The 19,213-nt window shown below is 49.3% G+C and overlaps 1 protein-coding gene across 1 annotated transcript in view; it reads left to right on the forward strand.

Annotated features, from left to right (window-relative positions):
* Nucleotides 1-12,282: 12,282 nt before the first annotated feature.
* The window catches only part of LOC141273778 (protein ELYS-like), a 113,166-nt gene continuing 106,235 nt past the window's right edge, over nt 12,283-19,213 (forward strand). Inside the window, exon 1 of the mRNA XM_073686122.1 lies at nt 12,283-12,442. Within this exon, the coding sequence (XP_073542223.1) occupies nt 12,431-12,442 (12 nt within the window). The 5' untranslated portion in view covers nt 12,283-12,430. The remainder of the gene's footprint in view (nt 12,443-19,213) is intronic.

Here is a 19,213-nt window from a genome sequence, read left to right on the forward strand (position 1 = left end):
CACCAGTGGTTCACGTAGTAAATCTTACAGGTCTAACTTGCCAACCGTGGTCTGTATGGAGTTGTTCAATGAAGGGCCCAAAATTAAGATAACATAGACGGGAGAGGTCTCTATGTGTATGAATTCCTAAGTATTTGATACCCTGTGAGGGCCAGGCAAAGGGAAAGTTGGACTGGATGGAATCCTGAATGGATTTGGGGAGGGAGACATCGAGGGCCTCAGACTTCGCTGCATTGATTTTAAAATTTGACCATGTAACAAAGTGATCTATTTCAGCCATAACAGCAGGGATGGATATATGTGATTGAGTGATATATACTAGGACATCATCAGCAAATGCAGAGCACTTGTACTCGGTGCCTCCCACCTCAATCCACCTAATATTGGGGTTATGGCGAATTGATGAGAGCAGGTGCTCCATCACTAGGATGTATAAGAGAGGGGACAGAGGACATCCCTTCCTTGTCCCATTGGTGATTATGAAAGGTGCTGAAAATGTTCCATTTATCTTCAGCCTAGGTGACGTATTGCGATACAGGGCAGTGATTTTGCCTATAAAAGGGTCCCCTAGACCCCTACCCCAAGCTTTTTAAGGGAATAATATATGGTGTGCCAGGAGACTCCATGTAGTGCTTTCTCAGCATCCAACTAGAGTATCTAATTACAAATTTTTAACTGCATGTAGCCCAGGAAATACTTTGTGCCTAGTAGCAGTGTCTGCTAGTCAGCGGATTATCCCAGCTGTTAAGCAAGCTACTCCACCTGTAGTTTGGACACTTAATTTTTTCAAAGGAAATGGTTCATGCCCCCGGGACACTCAGTGAAGAGCATCGGGGAGACACCCCAAGGCATAGGGGCTGGGACTGGCGGTAGGACGCCTTGCGGTGGACCGCCGAGCTCGATCCTTATAAAAGCTTTTTAACTGCAGCAGCTTTAGTGGACGCTACTGGAGCTGGAATTACGCGGCTGCTGGCATGAGAATGTCCCTCCAATAGATCCTTGTAAAAGGATTTAAAGTGTATTCATTCAAATTAGAGAGACAATTTAAATTAAAAAGCTTATACCTGCCTCCACCACAGGGGGGCTCGCTCGACCCACCAGCGGACAGGCACCAGTATTGGGAGAGGCGGGCTGTCTGTCAGGGTCCACCGCAGCTCTGGCACAAACCCGGCGACACGGAGGTCGCACGGGGAGGAACGGACTGGCCGTGTCGGCTGCGCACTTTTTTGGTTTTAGAAGGGCATGACATGCCTATATCTGTGTCTCCCCCTCCTTTTACTCCTCCACCTCTTTTCTTTTCGCATGACTATATGTACTTGTCACTTTTCCATGTGTTAGTTGTGTCTTCTGAGCAGTTTGTCAGCTTTTGGACACCTTTGAAGGTGTTTTCTATGTATTTCTATTTGTTTTTGTTTGCCTGCCATTGGTTTTAACGGTGTTCGAAGGTGTTCGACGAACAGTTCGACGAACAGTTCGGCGAACATACGGGTGTTCGACGAACCGAACCGAACTCGAACACTACGGGGGTGGCTCAACACTAGTAATAACTCTGGAATGCATCAACGGATCCCCCTGATTCTGACATTGTTTTTTCGTGACATATTGTACTTCATGATAGTGGTAAAATTTATTCGATATGACTTGCGTTTATTTGTGAAAAAAACGGAAATTTGGCAAAAATTTTGAAAATTTTGCAATTTTCTAAATTTTAATTTTCATGCCCTTAAAAGGGTTGTCCAGTGCTTTTAAAAATATGCCAATGTGTTTTAATGATAAATAGAAGCTTCTTTCTAATTACCTCCTGGCCGCTCACAGGCAGCACGTGACCCACCGCTAATGTCACGTCAAGTGAGGCGTGACTCAGCGCTGGGGTCACCGCGGTGGCTGCTGGGTTGTGGGCGGGGTTATTCCCCGCATCACATCCAGCATCCACAGCGCGCTTTCCCAATGAATGGGCATAGGGAGAGCATGCAGTGGATGCAGGGTGTGACGTGCAAGGTAACCCCGCCCACAACTGAGCAGCCACCGGTGGTGCACGGAAGAGGGACCCCCGGCTGCAGCCTGTACTTGTCGTGACGTCAGCGAATGTTAGAGCCGGCTGCAGCCGGGGGTCACGTGCTGCCTGTGAGCGGCCAACAATAGCGCTGCTCACCGGCAGAAACAGCACCAGGAGGTAATTACAAAGAAGCTTCTATTTATCATTAAAACACATTGACATATTTTTAAAAGTACTGGACAACCTCTTTAAATCAGAGAGATGTGTCACACAAAATAGTTAATAAATAACATTTCCCACATGTCTACTTTACATCAGCACAATTTTTGGAACCAAAATGTCTTTTTGTTTGGGAGTTATAAGAGTTAAAAGTTGACCAGCGATTTCTCATTTTTACAACAAAATTTATAAAACCATTTTTTTTTAGGGATCACACCACATTTAAAGTCACTTTGAGGGGTCTATATGACAGAAAATAAACACCATTATAAAAACTGCACCCCTCAAGGTGCTCAAAACCACATTCAAGAAGTCTATTAACCCTTCACGTGCTTCACAGCAATTGAACAAATGAACATTTAACTTTTTTCCACTAAAATTTTAATTTAGACCCCAATTTTTTTATTTTCACAAGGGTAGCGAAATTGAACTCCAAAATTGGGCAATTTCTCTTCAGTACGCGGATACCCCATATGTGGGGGAAAGCCATTGTTTGGGCAACGGCAGGGCTCGCAATGGAAGGAGGGAGCACCCTTTGACGTTTTCAACGCAAAGCTCGCTGGAATTGACAGCGGATGCCATGTCGCGTTTGGAGAGCCCCTGATGTGCCTAAACAGTGGAAACCCCCCACGAGTGACCCCATTTTAGAAACTAGACCCCTTAAGGAACAAATTTAGATGTGTGGTGAGCACTTTGAACCCACAAGTGTTTCGTAAAAGTTCATGACGTTGAGACGTGAAAAAAAAAACATTTTTTTCCACAAAAACAATCTTTTAGCCACAATTTTTTGGGTAACAGAAGAAATTGGACCCCAAAAGTTGTTTTGTAATTTCTCCTGAGTACGCTGATACCTCATATGTGGGGGAAAGCCATGGTTTGGGCACACGGAAGGGCTCGGAAGGGAAGGAGTGACAATTTGGAATGAAGACTTTGATGGAATGGTCTGTGGGTGTCATGTCGCATTTGCAGAGTCCCTGAAGTGCCTAAACAGTGCAAATGCCCAAAGAGTGCCCCCTTTTTGGAAACTAGAACCCCAGTGAATTTATCTAGATGTGTGGTGAGCACCTTGAACCCCCAGGTGTTCACAGAAAATTATAACGTTGACTTGTGAAAATAAAAAAATAAAACATTTTTTCCACAAAAATGTTAAAAAAATATGTTCACAAGGGTAACAGGAGAAACTGGACCTCAAAATCTGTTGTGCAATTTCTCCTGAGTACGCTGGTACCCTATGTATTGGAGAAAACGACTGTTTGGGCACATGTCAGAGCTCCGAAGGGAAGGAGTGACGCTTTGGAATGCAGACTTCGATGGAATGGGCTGCGACATGTCACATTTTCAGAGCCCCTGAAGTGCCTAAACAGTGGAAATGCCCAACAAGTGCCCCCTTTTTGGAACTGATACTTGATTTGTGAATTATATAATGTAGTGTCATACGTCAGTTGTGTAGGACAACCTGACAAACACTACACAACTGATGCAGGACAACCTGGCAAACACTACGTCAGTTGTGTAGTGTTCGACAAATTGTCATACATCAGAAATTAATTTAGTAGTGCATGGAATTATGGCACCTTCTGAAGCATTCTTTCATGCACAGGCCAGGTTTGTCGGGGAAGGTGTCACATTGATAAATGGCATCCTTGCGTATTCCCCTTTTGTAACACACTCGGCACCTCTTTTGTGACTTACCTTTTTCCGCTGTGAGGGACCTCCCCCGAGAAATGCTGGCCTGGTACAATTCGAGGTCCTTCAGTTCTGGAAGTACTGGGGCCTGCTCCGTCACCACTGCCAAATATCAGGGCCTTGATTACTACCTCCTGGAAGTAAAGGTACGACGTAGAAGTTTGGCCTGCATATCGTGTACGATTGCACAGCCAACTTCTTGTTCCACACCTTGGTCTTTCTCAAAGCACTGTACGGCTGGAGGACTTGATCAGAGAGATCAACTCCCCCCATGTACTTATTGTACCCCACTACACAGTCTGGTTTTACGACCTGTGTAGTGGAACCTCGTACAGTGCTGAGGGTGCTGCCATCACCATGTATGGTGGTCAAGAGAAGGACATTCCTCATGTCTTTGTACTTGACCACAAGCAGGTGGTAGCTACATTGGGCTCTGCTCTCACCCCTTCTGAGCAGCTGCCCAATTAGCGTCTTTGGGAGGCCTCTCTGATTTTTGCGGACAGTACCGCAGGCTGCGGTACGTCGCGCATAGAGGGACTTGAAGAGAGGGACACTGGTATAAAAATTATCCACGTACAGGTGATAACCTTTATCCAGCAGTGGGTGCACCAAATCCCACACAATTTTCCCACTCACTCCCAGAACAGGGGAGCATTCAGGGAGTTAAATCCAGGAGTCCTTCCCTTGGTAACAGTTGGGGTGGGAAGACTATCCAGGACATAGCAAGGGATTATTTCACAATGAACCGACCCCACCCTCAGTTTTACATTATGTACAATCTGAGTTAATGCTTTCTGTGCAAATGGCGCTGAGTCGATGGTGAAGATGGGAATAGGTTTAGCTAAAGTACAGCAAACAAACCCATGAGTTCTCACAAACTCAGCATCAACCATGCTGACTACAGGTCCATTGTCTACAAACACAGAAATGTTCTCAGTCTTGCTCTCTAGCATTACCTTTGCTGTCAGGACAAACCGGGAACTGCAGGTTGGCGATAAATGCAGCCCTTGATTATCCAACTCCAGACTACCAAGGGTTAATCGAGTTTTATTTTGCTTTGGAATCGAGGGACAGGCCCCAATAAAATGTCTATTTTTTCCACACAAAAAAAAAGCACGCCCTTTTTTTTCCGGATCTCAGGGGAAACGTACGATGTAGAGGCACTCCCTAACTGCATGGGTTCTTTCACCTCCACCAGTACTGGTTCACCCCCAGACCGCTCCCCCGACAAAGGGGCATTACCCCGAAAAGAGGGCTCCGGAGAAGGTGGTCTCACCCACCTATCCTGAAGGCGTCTATCAACTAGTATAGCCAAAGACATGGCAGCCTCCAAGGACTCTGGGGTTTCATACACTGCCAAGGCATCTTTCAACCTTTCAGTGAGGCCCTGACAGAATTGGCTTCTAAGAGCTGGGTCATTCCATCAGTTGCCCATCTGTGGAATTCGGGGCTATACGTCTCCACTGTCCGATTTCCCTGCAGAAGACAACGAAGCATGGACTCAGCCAAGAGATTCGGTCAGGATCATTATAGATGAGGGCTAGAGCCCCCCCAAAAAAACATCCACTGACTGGAGACAAAAGAACCCTGCGGCAAAGAGAAAGCCCAGGATTGAGGATCTCCTAGCAACAGTGAGATCACAATCCCCACTCGCTGCTCCTCATCTCCAGAGGAGTAAGGATGAAGTTTAAAATACAATTTGCAAGCTTCCTTCCACAAAAAATTGTCCCTACCTCCTGAAAACCCGTCCGGGAGGGAAACCTTGGGTTCAAGCTGGACCGGCCTACCCGCATAGACCCCAACATTAGGGACCCGCAGCCGCTGTTGCTGCTGCTGAACTTGAAAGCAGAGGTCAGTCACCTCCAGAGACAGCTTGTGCAGCTGCTCTGCCAGCATTGCAACTGGATCCATGAACCAAGGGAGAGAGAAAAAAAACACACCCAAAGAAAAGAGAGGCAGGAGAGGTATTGGTTAAAAAGAAAAACTTTTATTGATACGAACAAGTGAAGTACTTAAAATATTATTATTTTAGGAAGCAGTCTAAAATAGTGATATATAGTGATATCACGGGATTGGAAACGTAAATAACATTAGATAAAATTCAGTATTAAAATGAATAAATAAATAAATATATGCTTTATAGTTCCTCAGCGTCTTGGAGTGCTCGATTGGACTAGATGGTTTTGGGGGGTGGAGGTTCGTATATCTGGTGGGAAAAATAAGAGGTGTATTGGTTAGATATTTTGGTAGTTAATGGGGTATTGGTTCGTTTCTATTTTTTTTTTTACCTACTGTGCTTGGTTGGTAGGTCCTTTTAGTAGGTAAGGTCACTTGTTGGCTGTGAGCTGTAGTGAGATGCCTAGGGTAGAGAACAGAAAAAATGCTAGAATCGTAGGGGTAGGTTTATTCAGTTATCAGTGGTTGACCTGTCTGTGAGTTAGCGGTGAATTACCTGCTATTGATGCGGCAATCAGCAGGCTGTAGGAGCGGTTGTGCGGCTGGCTTTCCTGGACTATGATCCTGTTGAATGGGGTTCTTCCCGAGGTTTGTCTAGGAGAGACGAATGGGATAATACCCAATGAGTAGAGAGAATGAGAGATACTTGGTTACCTGGTAGGTGGACTATATGAGGTACCAGAGAGAGTCCAGTCGTTGTGTAGAGGTGGGGTCCGTTGAGGTTGGTTGGGACTAGGTTATCCTTGTTATATGGATACAGCAGGGGGTTCTGGCTGCTTGTTCGAAGTATGTCTAGGGGAGAAAATAGGGTATTTTACTGATTAGGTTCTCTGATATAGTATACAGTCGGTTTAGTAGGGTCCCTTCAATTACCTGTTAGGATGATTAAGGGGGTGTCCAGAGATATCTCAGAGTAGAAGGGGGGATATTGGTAGTGGTCCCCGTTGGGTGGATGCAGCAGGAGGCTCTGGCTGTATGGTCTTCACGATGCTCTCTGCACTTGAAACAGAACCCTGAGACTATCACAGAGCAGGTGCATTTATACGGAGACTGGATTACACACATGTGGATTCTATTTATCATTACCAGTCATTTAGGACAACAATGGATCATTCAGAGATCCTCACTGAACTTCTGGAGTGAGTTTGCTGCACTGAAAGTAAAGGGGCCGAATAATATTGCACGCCCCACTTTTCAGTTTATAATTTTTTTAAAAAAACGTTAAATATCCAATAAATTTCAATCCACTTCACGATTGTGTCCCACTTGTTGTTGATTCTTCCCCAAATAAATAGAATTTGATATCTTTATGTTTGAAGCCAGAAATGTGGCAAAAGGTAGAAAAGTCAAAAGGCCAAATACTTTCACAATGCACTGTAGGTTCCACACCTATCGCCGAGCAGGAACCTAAGCCCTGAATGTCCCTAGAGCTTGGCCCTAGATAGGGAGGGGACATGGTGAGAACTAGTCAAGCCCCACTACAAACTAAAGACAACAAGGTAAACAAATGGGATACACTTAGCTTAAGCAGACACTAGAGAGATAACGCCAACTGTTCTCCAAGGGCACCGGAGAAGAAACTAGCCGACTGCTAGTGCTCCAAGACTACACAGAGGTTCAGAGAACTATCACCGGCGACTCTCTGGAAAAACTGAGACTTTTTAACTACCCAGCAAGGGTGTGTCAATCAGCAGCAGAAGGTGGAGGTCGATGCTGGGTTCTAAAGGAAGAAGGTTATAACTATATAACAAAGATGAGGAAATCAAGAAGGCGTCTGCAATGCCAAGCGCAGTAACCTTCTACAGCCGGCTCCAGAGTAACTGTCTGTCACATCTGACACACCCGTGACATAATCAAGGTTTTATCTCCTGTTGATTATCATTGCTGTGACTAGCTGGCGCCCGGGCTCTCGTCCACCCTCTTCTGTGATAATCAGCTCACTGCCTATAGAATTAGTACATATAGAGCCTGGTGTGGGTGGGGTTAGCCTTCTCAGCTTTGCTGCACTGCTAAATCTAAAAGCTCTGATTGAGTCAGAATGGCTGCACCCAGTAATCTAAGTGGTACATCGTTGGATTCAGGGTTTCCTTCTCTACACTACGCTGCTCTCAGATGAGGTAGAAAAAACCTGCTGACAGATTCCCTTTAAAAACAAAATAAAAATGTAGCAATCAGGAGAGCTGTGAATTTTTTTTTCTTGCATGGATATGGAAATAATTTTTGCATCTTTTTTTTGTGATATATGGGGCATCGTTTTTATGCATATTTGTATGAATACTTTCCAAACATAAAATATAGGTGGATGACATTGGTGGGAAAATAATGGAAAATGTCTGCTTTTCACATTTTTGTTATATGACTGCAAATATATAAATTAAAATTTAATATCAGACACAGGTTTTTTTTTCAACAAGGGTGGGGCTAAAACAGCAATTTGGATTCTCAGCGTCTTTTTTTATTTATCATGCTATACAATATACTATCTTATTGCAGTATATTGTTATTTATTATATTACTCGGAATTCAGTGTAATATTATTCATCAGGCATTAGAGGTTAGACATCTACTCTTCATGAGTATGTCGGGCATTGTATACATCTGGCTGTTTAATCACGTGGTCTTGTGATTATTCGTAGGCAATCCCTTCTTTCTTTTTATTTCTATCTTTCCTGAGGACAGGCCATATAATGTTAGAGGGGCTTCCACACAGGGAGCACAAGCCACCACACTACCTATGTCAGCTCCCGTACATACCAGGCTCCTCACGGCATGTCACTGTCCGCAAAGAGAAATGTTACCCCTTGGATTCCAGTCAGACACCCCTCACTCAGCCAAACCAGATCTCACACTTTGCACTGATGAGGGGCAGTAGCCCGAAACACAGTGTCTGCAAACTAAGGTTCTGGTTTGGCTTTTATCCTAAGTCATGTGACAAGGCTCGTTAAAGGTCGATATTGACTTTTAGGATTGCTGCTTCCTGTAGGTGGCGCTAGAGTTCTAGGCCTCTTCCAGCTGATCTGACAGGCGCAGCTCACTTCGTTTCATTTCTCTATTTTCAGTGGTTTGTCTGGGAAACACCCTCCTCCCAGTACCTTCCTAACTTTAAAGGCTGTGTGAAGCCTGAGACGCCTCTTGTGCTGCAGAGCTTCAGGAGATCAGATATCAGTGTTTTGGCTTCTCAGGCTCATTGCCCCTGAATGCGTCACACCTTTGACGGTTAGTATTTGCTGTTTTTATTCATCCCAATTGTTTTTTTAGCTTGTTTTATGAATAGCTAGTGCTAAATTTGTGGATTTGCCATAGAAGGTTTTGTTAGAAATAAGCGTGTGCTTCTCAGGCACATTGCGCCCTAACACATATTCTCTCTCTTGCTTCAGCTTTTCTTCTGAAATGGCGAGGAGAATATTTGACTTGTCAAATGCCCTTCATGTTGAGCAAGTGCAAAATATACTGCTTGATGATGATGATGAGACAGACCCCTTACAGCTAGAAGATTTAGGGGAAGAAAGTGACATTGATTCAGAAGATGATGTGGAAGAATGTCCAGATGTGTCTGATGCAGATCAAGATGGAGAGAGTGAGGAGGATGCTCAAGACATAGAAACATATTATTTGGGCAAAGATAAAACAACTAAATGGATAAAAAAGCCCCCCCTAAACGTTCTCGCACACGCTCGCATAACATTTTGAGCCATCTTCCTGCTGTCATAGGAACTGCAAGGAATGCTAAAAATGAAATGGAATGCTGGAACTGTTTATTCACTGATGACATTCTGGTCACAATTGTGACATATACAAATCAGTACATGGACACCATAGGGGACAGTTTCATTAGAAAGCGAGAGGTCAACCCTATTGATGTAATTGAACTGAGGGCGTTCATTGGTTTGCTATATCTTGCAGGCGCCTATAGGGCAAACCGACAGAGTTTGGAGGAGCTCTGGGGTAGAGATGGGGATGGCATTGAGAAATTTTCCTTGGTAATGAATATAAAGAGATGTCTTCGTTTTGACGACAGAAGTACCAGAACTGAGCGAAAAAAATATGACCGGCTTGCTGCGATTCATGAGATATTTGAAAAATTTGTGCAAACCTGTCAAAAAAGTTATTGTCTAGGTGAAAATGTCACTATTGATGAAATGCTCCCGGGATTTCGTGGTAGATGTGGCTTTCGGCAATATATCCCATCTAAACCAAACAAATATGGGCTAAAAATTTTTTCCCTTGCTGACTCCAGGATTACTTCTACCTACAATATGGAAGTTTATGCGGGGAAACAGCCAGCAGGTCCATATTGTGTAAGCAACACACCGAGTGAGGTGGTAAAGCGAATGGCTGAGCCTTTGTAGGGTTCGGGGAGAAATATAACTGCACATAACTGGTTTACTGATGTGGATTTGATTGATTTTTTGAAATCAAAAAAATATCATATGTGGGTACTGTGCGAAAAAATAAAGCACAATTGCCGCCACAGTTTATCAATGTGAAAGGGAGAGAACAAAACCACAGTATGTCTGGATTTAGTGATTGCAAAGTTTTAGTGTCTTATGTCCCACGCAAGAACAAAAATGTTACTCTTGTATCCTCGCTTCATGATGATGTTGCTGCGATCGATCCTCGGTCTGAAGCACAAAATAAGCCGGAAATGATAACGTTTTACAACGAAACCAAGGGTGGTGTAGCCCCTGCAGATCAGATGTGTGCTACTTTCAGCGTGTGCAGAAATGTCAGGCGCTGGCCAATGGTCATTTATTTCACTATGCGAAATGTGGCAGGAATAAATTCTCAAGTTATTTACATAGGAAACCAGCTGGGATCACAGCGTAGAAGACTCTATCTAAAAACATTGGCTCATGAACTGGTCATTGCAGAGCTTCACAGAAGAAGGGTGACAACAATTGGAATACCCTCTAGCATGCAAATGCGGCAGAGAAGACTTCCCACAGAACAGGAACGCGAAGAATCACCAGCTCCCCCAGCACCCAAAAGACCGAGATGCAACACCTGCACTGTAGAGACAGGACTCCGGAGACCCTCAAATTCTGCATGGAAAAAGTGCCAAAATGCTATTAGCCTTTCTGATGCAGAAATGCTCTGCAAATCCCGCGCAATGCTCTGCCAGTGCACTGCTACAGGTGACCCGCTAACACCTGACAGGGACTGACTGACAGGACTATTTCACCAACCTTACAATTTATTTTCCTTCTCTACATTTTAGGTTTACTAATAGATTTTGAAGAAAACTGTCGGGTTTTTTGCAAGTAGCATAATGTGAGCACTTTGAAGCATATGACTTTTCACGTTAGTAAACATTTATTTCCAGCTGATTATGTGACATTTTAAAAAGAGGAAAATAGAGCCAAGTTCCTAGCCTGTGCCTGACAGGGGCAATGCCCCTAAATTCGTTATGACACCTATTGCCCCTGACGGAGGGTTAAAGGGCAATGTGCACCTATGTCGCTCAAAACACAAAATCCCACTATGGCTGGGTGCCCACGTAGCGTCTTTCAAGCGTTTCTGCTGCGGAATTTCCGCAGTGGAAACGCTTGTGAAACGCTAGGTAATCCGCACCCCATGGTCCCCAAGGGGATTCTGCATGTTCTATGCACATGCTGCGGATTTTTCCGCAGCGTTTATGCTGCGTACAAAAATCCGCAGCATGTCATTTAATTTTGCGGAAGCGCTGCGGAACTCCCGCCATTGACTTGCATTGAGACGCACAGAAACCGCGACTGTACATTTGTACAAGCGACTTCTATGCGTCTCTATGTGCGGATGGTACCCAGTTCTGGAGGAGAGGAGACTCTCATCCAGACCTGGGTACCATTGTACCTGTAAAAAAAGAATAAAATAACAAATAAAGTTATACTCACCTGTCCGGCGGCTTCTCTCTGAAAGCCGGCATCGCTTGAGGACCTGCGGTGACGTCACAGTCATGTGACCGCAGGCCCTTCACCGCTCTGTCTCGCGATATGCCGGCAGCCGGGAACCAGACAGGAAGCAGAGCTGCAGCCACGCCAGGGCCTCGGGGGTGAGTATAGCTTTATTTGTTTTAATTTTTACGGTTCACACTGTATAAATCCATGCTGTTTGCATGGATTTATATAGTGTGACCTAGTTGTCAAGCACTTTCCAAGTGATGCTATCGCCTGGAAAGTGCTTGTCAATCTGCATGCGGAAACGCATGTGAATCCGCATGTATTCTGCAGGAAAAACGCATGCACAATCTGCATGCATTTTTTTCTGCCAGGGACATGCAGAAATGCTGCAGAAATTTTCTGCTTCATTTCTGCATCGTGGGCACATAGCCTATAACTGAGAAGTGTGACGTAACGTGACGGGAACACGCAATCTGTGACGTCCGCAAAAGGGAACCGCCCCTAAACACAAACCAACCAATGACAGAACAGAACTCACGCCCCTTTGTTACGGCGCACGCACGGCTCTGTGACGTACTCAGTGGGAAGGAAGAGGAACCGGTGGCGCTTGGTGATCAGAGATGGTGGCCGTGATGATCCCGCAGGCCTGCTCGCAGTGTGACGCTGGGGAGAGAAGCTGAGCCCGGCGACTGCGATGGTCTTCACGGTGAGCAGACGGAACATCGTGCCCGCTTTATCGTGCGTGTCACTGCCTGGAAAAAGAGCGGAGCCTGACTGGCCGTGTAGGCAGCGTGCGCGCTGCTGGCCGGGGCCGTGCACTGGCTCAGTCATGGCAGGCTGCTCACTGCGAGGTCTGCTCTCCAGACGGGAAAGACCACAGTGAAAGCTGTCACATCTCCACGGCCACGGGGGTCCCGGACTCTGCATTCTATATCCGCCCTGTAGGGGGAGTGCCAGACACCACCGCTATGAGTGCAGGGCTGGCATCACCCGCTGCTGACTGTCCTGTACATGGGGCCATTGCCCTGACTGACAGCACCGCGTACTCTACTGACTGACAGCACCGCGTACTCTACTGACTGACAGCACCGCGTACTCTACTGACTGACAGCACCGCGTCCCCTACTGACTGACGGCACCGCGTCCCCTACTGACTGACGGCACCGCGTACTCTACTGACTGACAGCACCGCGTACCCTACTGACTGACAGCACCGCGTCCTCTACTGACTGACAGCACCGCGTACCCTACTGACTGACAGCACCGCGTCCTCTACTGACTGACGGCACCGCGTACTCTACTGACTGACAGCACCGCGTCCTCTACTGACTGACAGCACCGCGTCCTCTACTGACTGACAGCACCGCGTCCCCTACTGACTGACAGCACCGCGTCCCCTACTGACTGACAGCACCGCGTCCCCTACTGACTGACAGCACCGCGTACTCTACTGACTGACAGCACCGCGTACTCTACTGACTGACAGCACCGCGTCCTCTACTGACTGACAGCACCGCGTCCTCTACTGACTGACAGCACCGCGTCCTCTACTGACTGACGGCACCGCGTCCTCTACTGACTGACGGCACCGCGTCCCCTGCCGACTGACGGCACCGCGTCCCCTGCCGACTGACGGCACCGCGTCCCCTGCCGACTGACGGCACCGCGTCCCCTGCCGACTGACGGCACCGCGTCCCCTGCCGACTGACGGCACCGCGTCCCCTGCCGACTGACGGCACCGCGTCCCCTGCCGACTGACGGCACCGCGTCCCCTGCCGACTGACGGCACCGCGTCCCCTGCCGACTGACGGCACCGCGTCCCCTGCCGACTGACGGCACCGCGTCCCCTGCCGACTGACGGCACCGCGTCCCCTGCCGACTGACGGCACCGCGTCCCCTGCCGACTGACGGCACCGCGTCCCCTGCCGACTGACGGCACCGCGTCCCCTGCCGACTGACGGCACCGCGTCCCCTGCCGACTGACGGCACCGCGTCCCCTGCCGACTGACGGCACCGCGTCCCCTGCCGACTGACGGCACCGCGTGCTCATCATTGTGGCATGTAGTGATGGCTGTAGTAGCCTCCTGCCTGGACATTACTGCCATCATTTATTTGACTGTGATTGACAGCGATTATTTCACTGCCTGACTGACCTTAGTCGGTGCGGATCCATGAGGTTTTGCACATACTGCGGACACTAGCCAGACCTACCTGTGGGGCGATTGAGTTCATAAGTTTGCAGTAACATATGAGGTATTACTGATAAATCCGTTCACAGTGGCCCCCGAGGTGGGTATGGGTTTTTGTCACATGTGGCAGCACATCGTGGGACTTTACCCTTAGGAACAGACTTGCATGTACCGAATTCTAAAACTCGGCATCTTCTCTGAAGAATTACTGTAGTTGTTTTTCTTTATAAATTCACCAACACCTGATTATTTCATTGTCTGCGCTACATGTAAAGAATTCCATTCTTTAAGGAAGAATTTGGAGCAGATCTGTTTCAAAATCCTCCAGAAATAAACTTTGTAAACCTAGCCATTCATTCTGTGCATCATGTAATCAGCTAGAACTAGTACCACTTCTGCCTTCTGTAATAACTTATCATCTCATACACTATTCTCATCAGTGACCAAATAGATTATCAGTTTACAGTCAGGAGTCTGAATGGTCATCATCTTTATTGTAGCTGGCTAACTGGAGCTGTGTAGCCATCATCATTACTATGATAGGAGTTTGTTTCTACCTTTTGGAAAAGGTTACATTAGACTCATTATGCAGCATGGTCTGGTGACTGAAATGGTGACCTCCATTAGATAACATGGTACTTCTCAGCAATGGTCATAAGATCACATAACTTAACTGAGGAGAAAATAGCCTTCATTTTATAGATTTTTTAAGTAGTCTGAGACCCTTGCCATTGGAATGGTCATGTCTGTGGAGCTGAAAGAAATGGCCAGAGTGCTGTACTCTAGTCCGTGAATGGAGAAGCAATGGGCATGCTCTTCCTTCTAACTCCTCCTCCCTGACATTGTGTAGTGAGAAGGAATGGTGGATTCCCCATCATCTCTAGATTGTTAGTAGTAGCTGTGCTGTGAGTGACTCCAAAAGCTGTAATCCGTACAGGTGGCTGAATATCTGTCATACGTGTCAAACTCTGTCCTGTGGGCGAAATCTGGCCCTCAGGGTGATTTTATTTGGCCCGTGACACCAGAACCACCACCTCTATGTGGGCCCCATTATACTGTATGGAGGACTATGTGGGCCCCATTATACTGTATGGAGGACTATGTGGGCCCCATTATACTGTATGGAGGACTATGTGGGCCCCATTATACTGTATGGAGGACTATGTGGGCCCCATTATACTGTATGGAGGACTATGTGGGCCCCATTATACTGTATGGAGGACTATGTGGGCCCCATTATACTGTATGGAGGACTATGTGGGCCCCATTATACTGTATGGAGGACTATGTGGGCCCCGTTATACTGTATGGAGGACTATGTGGGCCCCGTTATACTGTATGGAGGACTATGTGGGCCCCGTTATACTGTATGGAGGACTATGTGGGCCCCGTTATACTGTATGGAGGACTATGTGGGCCCCGTTATACTGTGTGGAGGACTATGTGGGCCCCGTTATACTGTGTGGAGGACTATGTGGGCCCCGTTATACTGTGTGGAGGACTATGTGGGCCCCGTTATACTGTGTGGAGGACTATGTGGGCCCCGTTATACTGTGTGGAGGACTATGTGGGCCCCGTTATACTGTGTGGAGGACTATGTGGGCCCCGTTATACTGTGTGGAGGACTGTGTGGGCCCCGTTATACTGTGTGGAGGACTGTGTGGGCCCCGTTATACTGTGTGGAGGACTGTGTGGGCCCCGTTATACTGTGTGGGCCCCGTTATACTGTGTGGAGGACTGTGTGGGCCCCGTTATACTGTGTGGAGGACTGTGTGGGCCCCGTTATACTGTGTGGAGGACTGTGTGGGCCCCGTTATACTGTGTGGAGGACTGTGTGGGCCCCGTTATACTGTACGGAGGACTGTGTGGGCCCCGTTATACTGTACGGAGGACTGTGTGGGCCCCGTTATACTGTACGGAGGACTGTGTGGGCCCCGTTATACTGTACGGAGGACTATGTGGGCCCCGTTATACTGTACGGAGGACTATGTGGGCCCCGTTATACTGTACGGAGGACTGTGTGGGCCCCGTTATACTGTACGGAGGACTGTGTGGGCCCCGTTATACTGTACGGAGGACTGTGTGGGCCCCGTTATACTGTACGGAGGACTGTGTGGGCCCCGTTATACTGTACGGAGGACTGTGTGGGCCCCGTTATACTGTACGGAGGACTGTGTGGGCCCCGTTATACTGTACGGAGGACTGTGTGGGCCCCGTTATACTGTACGGAGGACTGTGTGGGCCCCGTTATACTGTACGGAGGACTGTGTGGGCCCCGTTATACTGTACGGAGGACTGTGTGGGCCCCGTTATACTGTACGGAGGACTGTGTGGGCCCCGTTATACTGTACGGAGGACTGTGTGGGCCCCGTTATACTGTACGGAGGACTGTGTGGGCCCCGTTATACTGTACGGAGGACTGTGTGGGCCCCGTTATACTGTACGGAGGACTGTGTGGGCCCCGTTATACTGTACGGAGGACTGTGTGGGCCCCGTTATACTGTACGGAGGACTGTGTGGGCCCCGTTATACTGTACGGAGGACTGTGTGGGCCCCGTTATACTGTACGGAGGACTGTGTGGGCCCCGTTATACTGTACGGAGGACTGTGTGGGCCCCGTTATACTGTACGGAGGACTGTGTGGGCCCCGTTATACTGTACGGAGGACTGTGTGGGCCCCGTTATACTGTACGGAGGACTGTGTGGGCCCCGTTATACTGTACGGAGGACTGTGTGGGCCCCGTTATACTGTACGGAGGACTGTGTGGGCCCCGTTATACTGTACGGAGGACTGTGTGGGCCCCGTTATACTGTACGGAGGACTGTGTGGGCCCCGTTATACTGTACGGAGGACTGTGTGGGCCCCGTTATACTGTACGGAGGACTGTGTGGGCCCCGTTATACTGTACGGAGGACTGTGTGGGCCCCGTTATACTGTACGGAGGACTGTGTGGGCCCCGTTATACTGTACGGAGGACTGTGTGGGCCCCGTTATACTGTACGGAGGACTGTGTGGGCCCCGTTATACTGTACGGAGGACTGTGTGGGCCCCGTTATACTGTACGGAGGACTGTGTGGGCCCCGTTATACTGTACGGAGGACTGTGTGGGCCCCGTTATACTGTGCGGAGGACTGTGTGGGCCCCGTTATACTGTGCGGAGGACTGTGTGGGCCCCGTTATACTGTGCGGAGGACTGTGTGGGCCCCGTTATACTGTGCGGAGGACTGTGTGGGCCCCGTTATACTGTGCGGAGGACTGTGTGGGCCCCGTTATACTGTGCGGAGGACTGTGTGGGCCCCGTTATACTGTGCGGAGGACTGTGTGGGCCCCGTTATACTGTGCGGAGGACTGTGTGGGCCCCGTTATACTGTGCGGAGGACTGTGTGGGCCCCGTTATACTGTGCGGAGGACTGTGTGGGCCCCGTTATACTGTGCGGAGGACTGTGTGGGCCCCGTTATACTGTGCGGAGGACTGTGTGGGCCCCGTTATACTGTGCGGAGGACTGTGTGGGCCCCGTTATACTGTGCGGAGGACTGTGTGGGCCCCGTTATACTGTGCGGAGGACTGTGTGGGCCCCGTTATACTGTGCGGAGGACTGTGTGGGCCCCGTTATACTGTGCGGAGGACTGTGTGGGCCCCGTTATACTGTGCGGAGGACTCTGTGGGCCCCGTTATACTGTGCGGAGGACTCTGTGGGCCCCGTTATACTGTGCGGAGGACTCTGTGGGCCCCGTTATACTGTGCGGAGGACTCTGTGGGCCCCGTTATACTGTGCGGAGGACTCTGTGGGCCCCGTTATACTGTGCGGAGGACTCTGTGGGCCCCGTTATACTGTGCGGAGGACTCTGTGGGCCCCGTTATACTGTGCGGAGGACTCTGTGGGCCCCGTTATACTGTGCGGAGGACTCTGTGGGCCCCGTTATACTGTGCGGAGGACTCTGTGGGCCCCGTTATACTGTGCGGAGGACTCTGTGGGCCCCGTTATACTGTGCGGAGGACTCTGTGGGCCCCGTTATACTGTGCGGAGGACTCTGTGGGCCCCGTTATACTGTGCGGAGGACTCTGTGGGCCCCGTTATACTGTGCGGAGGACTCTGTGGGCCCCGTTATACTGTGCGGAGGACTCTGTGGGCCCCGTTATACTGTGCGGAGGACTCTGTGGGCCCCGTTATACTGTGCGGAGGACTCTGTGGGCCCCGTTATACTGTGCGGAGGACTCTGTGGGCCCCGTTATACTGTGCGGAGGACTCTGTGGGCCCCGTTATACTGTGCGGAGGACTCTGTGGGCCCCGTTATACTGTGCGGAGGACTCTGTGGGCCCCGTTATACTGTGCGGAGGACTCTGTGGGCCCCGTTATACTGTGCGGAGGACTCTGTGGGCCCCGTTATACTGTGCGGAGGACTCTGTGGGCCCCGTTATACTGTGCGGAGGACTCTGTGGGCCCCGTTATACTGTGCGGAGGACTCTGTGGGCCCCGTTATACTGTGCGGAGGACTCTGTGGGCCCCGTTATACTGTGCGGAGGACTCTGTGGGCCCCGTTATACTGTGCGGAGGACTCTGTGGGCCCCGTTATACTGTGCGGAGGACTCTGTGGGCCCCGTTATACTGTGCGGAGGACTCTGTGGGCCCCGTTATACTGTGCGGAGGACTCTGTGGGCCCCGTTATACTGTGCGGAGGACTCTGTGGGCCCCGTTATACTGTGCGGAGGACTCTGTGGGCCCCGTTATACTGTGCGGAGGACTCTGTGGGCCCCGTTATACTGTGCGGAGGACTCTGTGGGCCCCGTTATACTGTGCGGAGGACTCTGTGGGCCCCGTTATACTGTGCGGAGGACTCTGTGGGCCCCGTTATACTGTGCGGAGGACTCTGTGGGCCCCGTTATACTGTGCGGAGGACTCTGTGGGCCCCGTTATACTGTGCGGAGGACTCTGTGGGCCCCGTTATACTGTGCGGAGGACTCTGTGGGCCCCGTTATACTGTGCGGAGGACTCTGTGGGCCCCGTTATACTGTGCGGAGGACTCTGTGGGCCCCGTTATACTGTGCGGAGGACTCTGTGGGCCCCGTTATACTGTGCGGAGGACTCTGTGGGCCCCGTTATACTGTGCGGAGGACTCTGTGGGCCCCGTTATACTGTGCGGAGGACTCTGTGGGCCCCGTTATACTGTGCGGAGGACTCTGTGGGCCCCGTTATACTGTGCGGAGGACTCTGTGGGCCCCGTTATACTGTGCGGAGGACTCTGTGGGCCCCGTTATACTGTGCGGAGGACTCTGTGGGCCCCGTTA

The sequence above is a fragment of the Phyllobates terribilis genome, unplaced genomic scaffold (assembly GCF_046119375.1).
Source record: "Phyllobates terribilis strain yellow unplaced genomic scaffold, ASM4611937v1 Scaffold_5__5_contigs__length_657084704, whole genome shotgun sequence".
In the NCBI taxonomy this organism is placed as follows: domain Eukaryota; kingdom Metazoa; phylum Chordata; class Amphibia; order Anura; family Dendrobatidae; genus Phyllobates; species Phyllobates terribilis.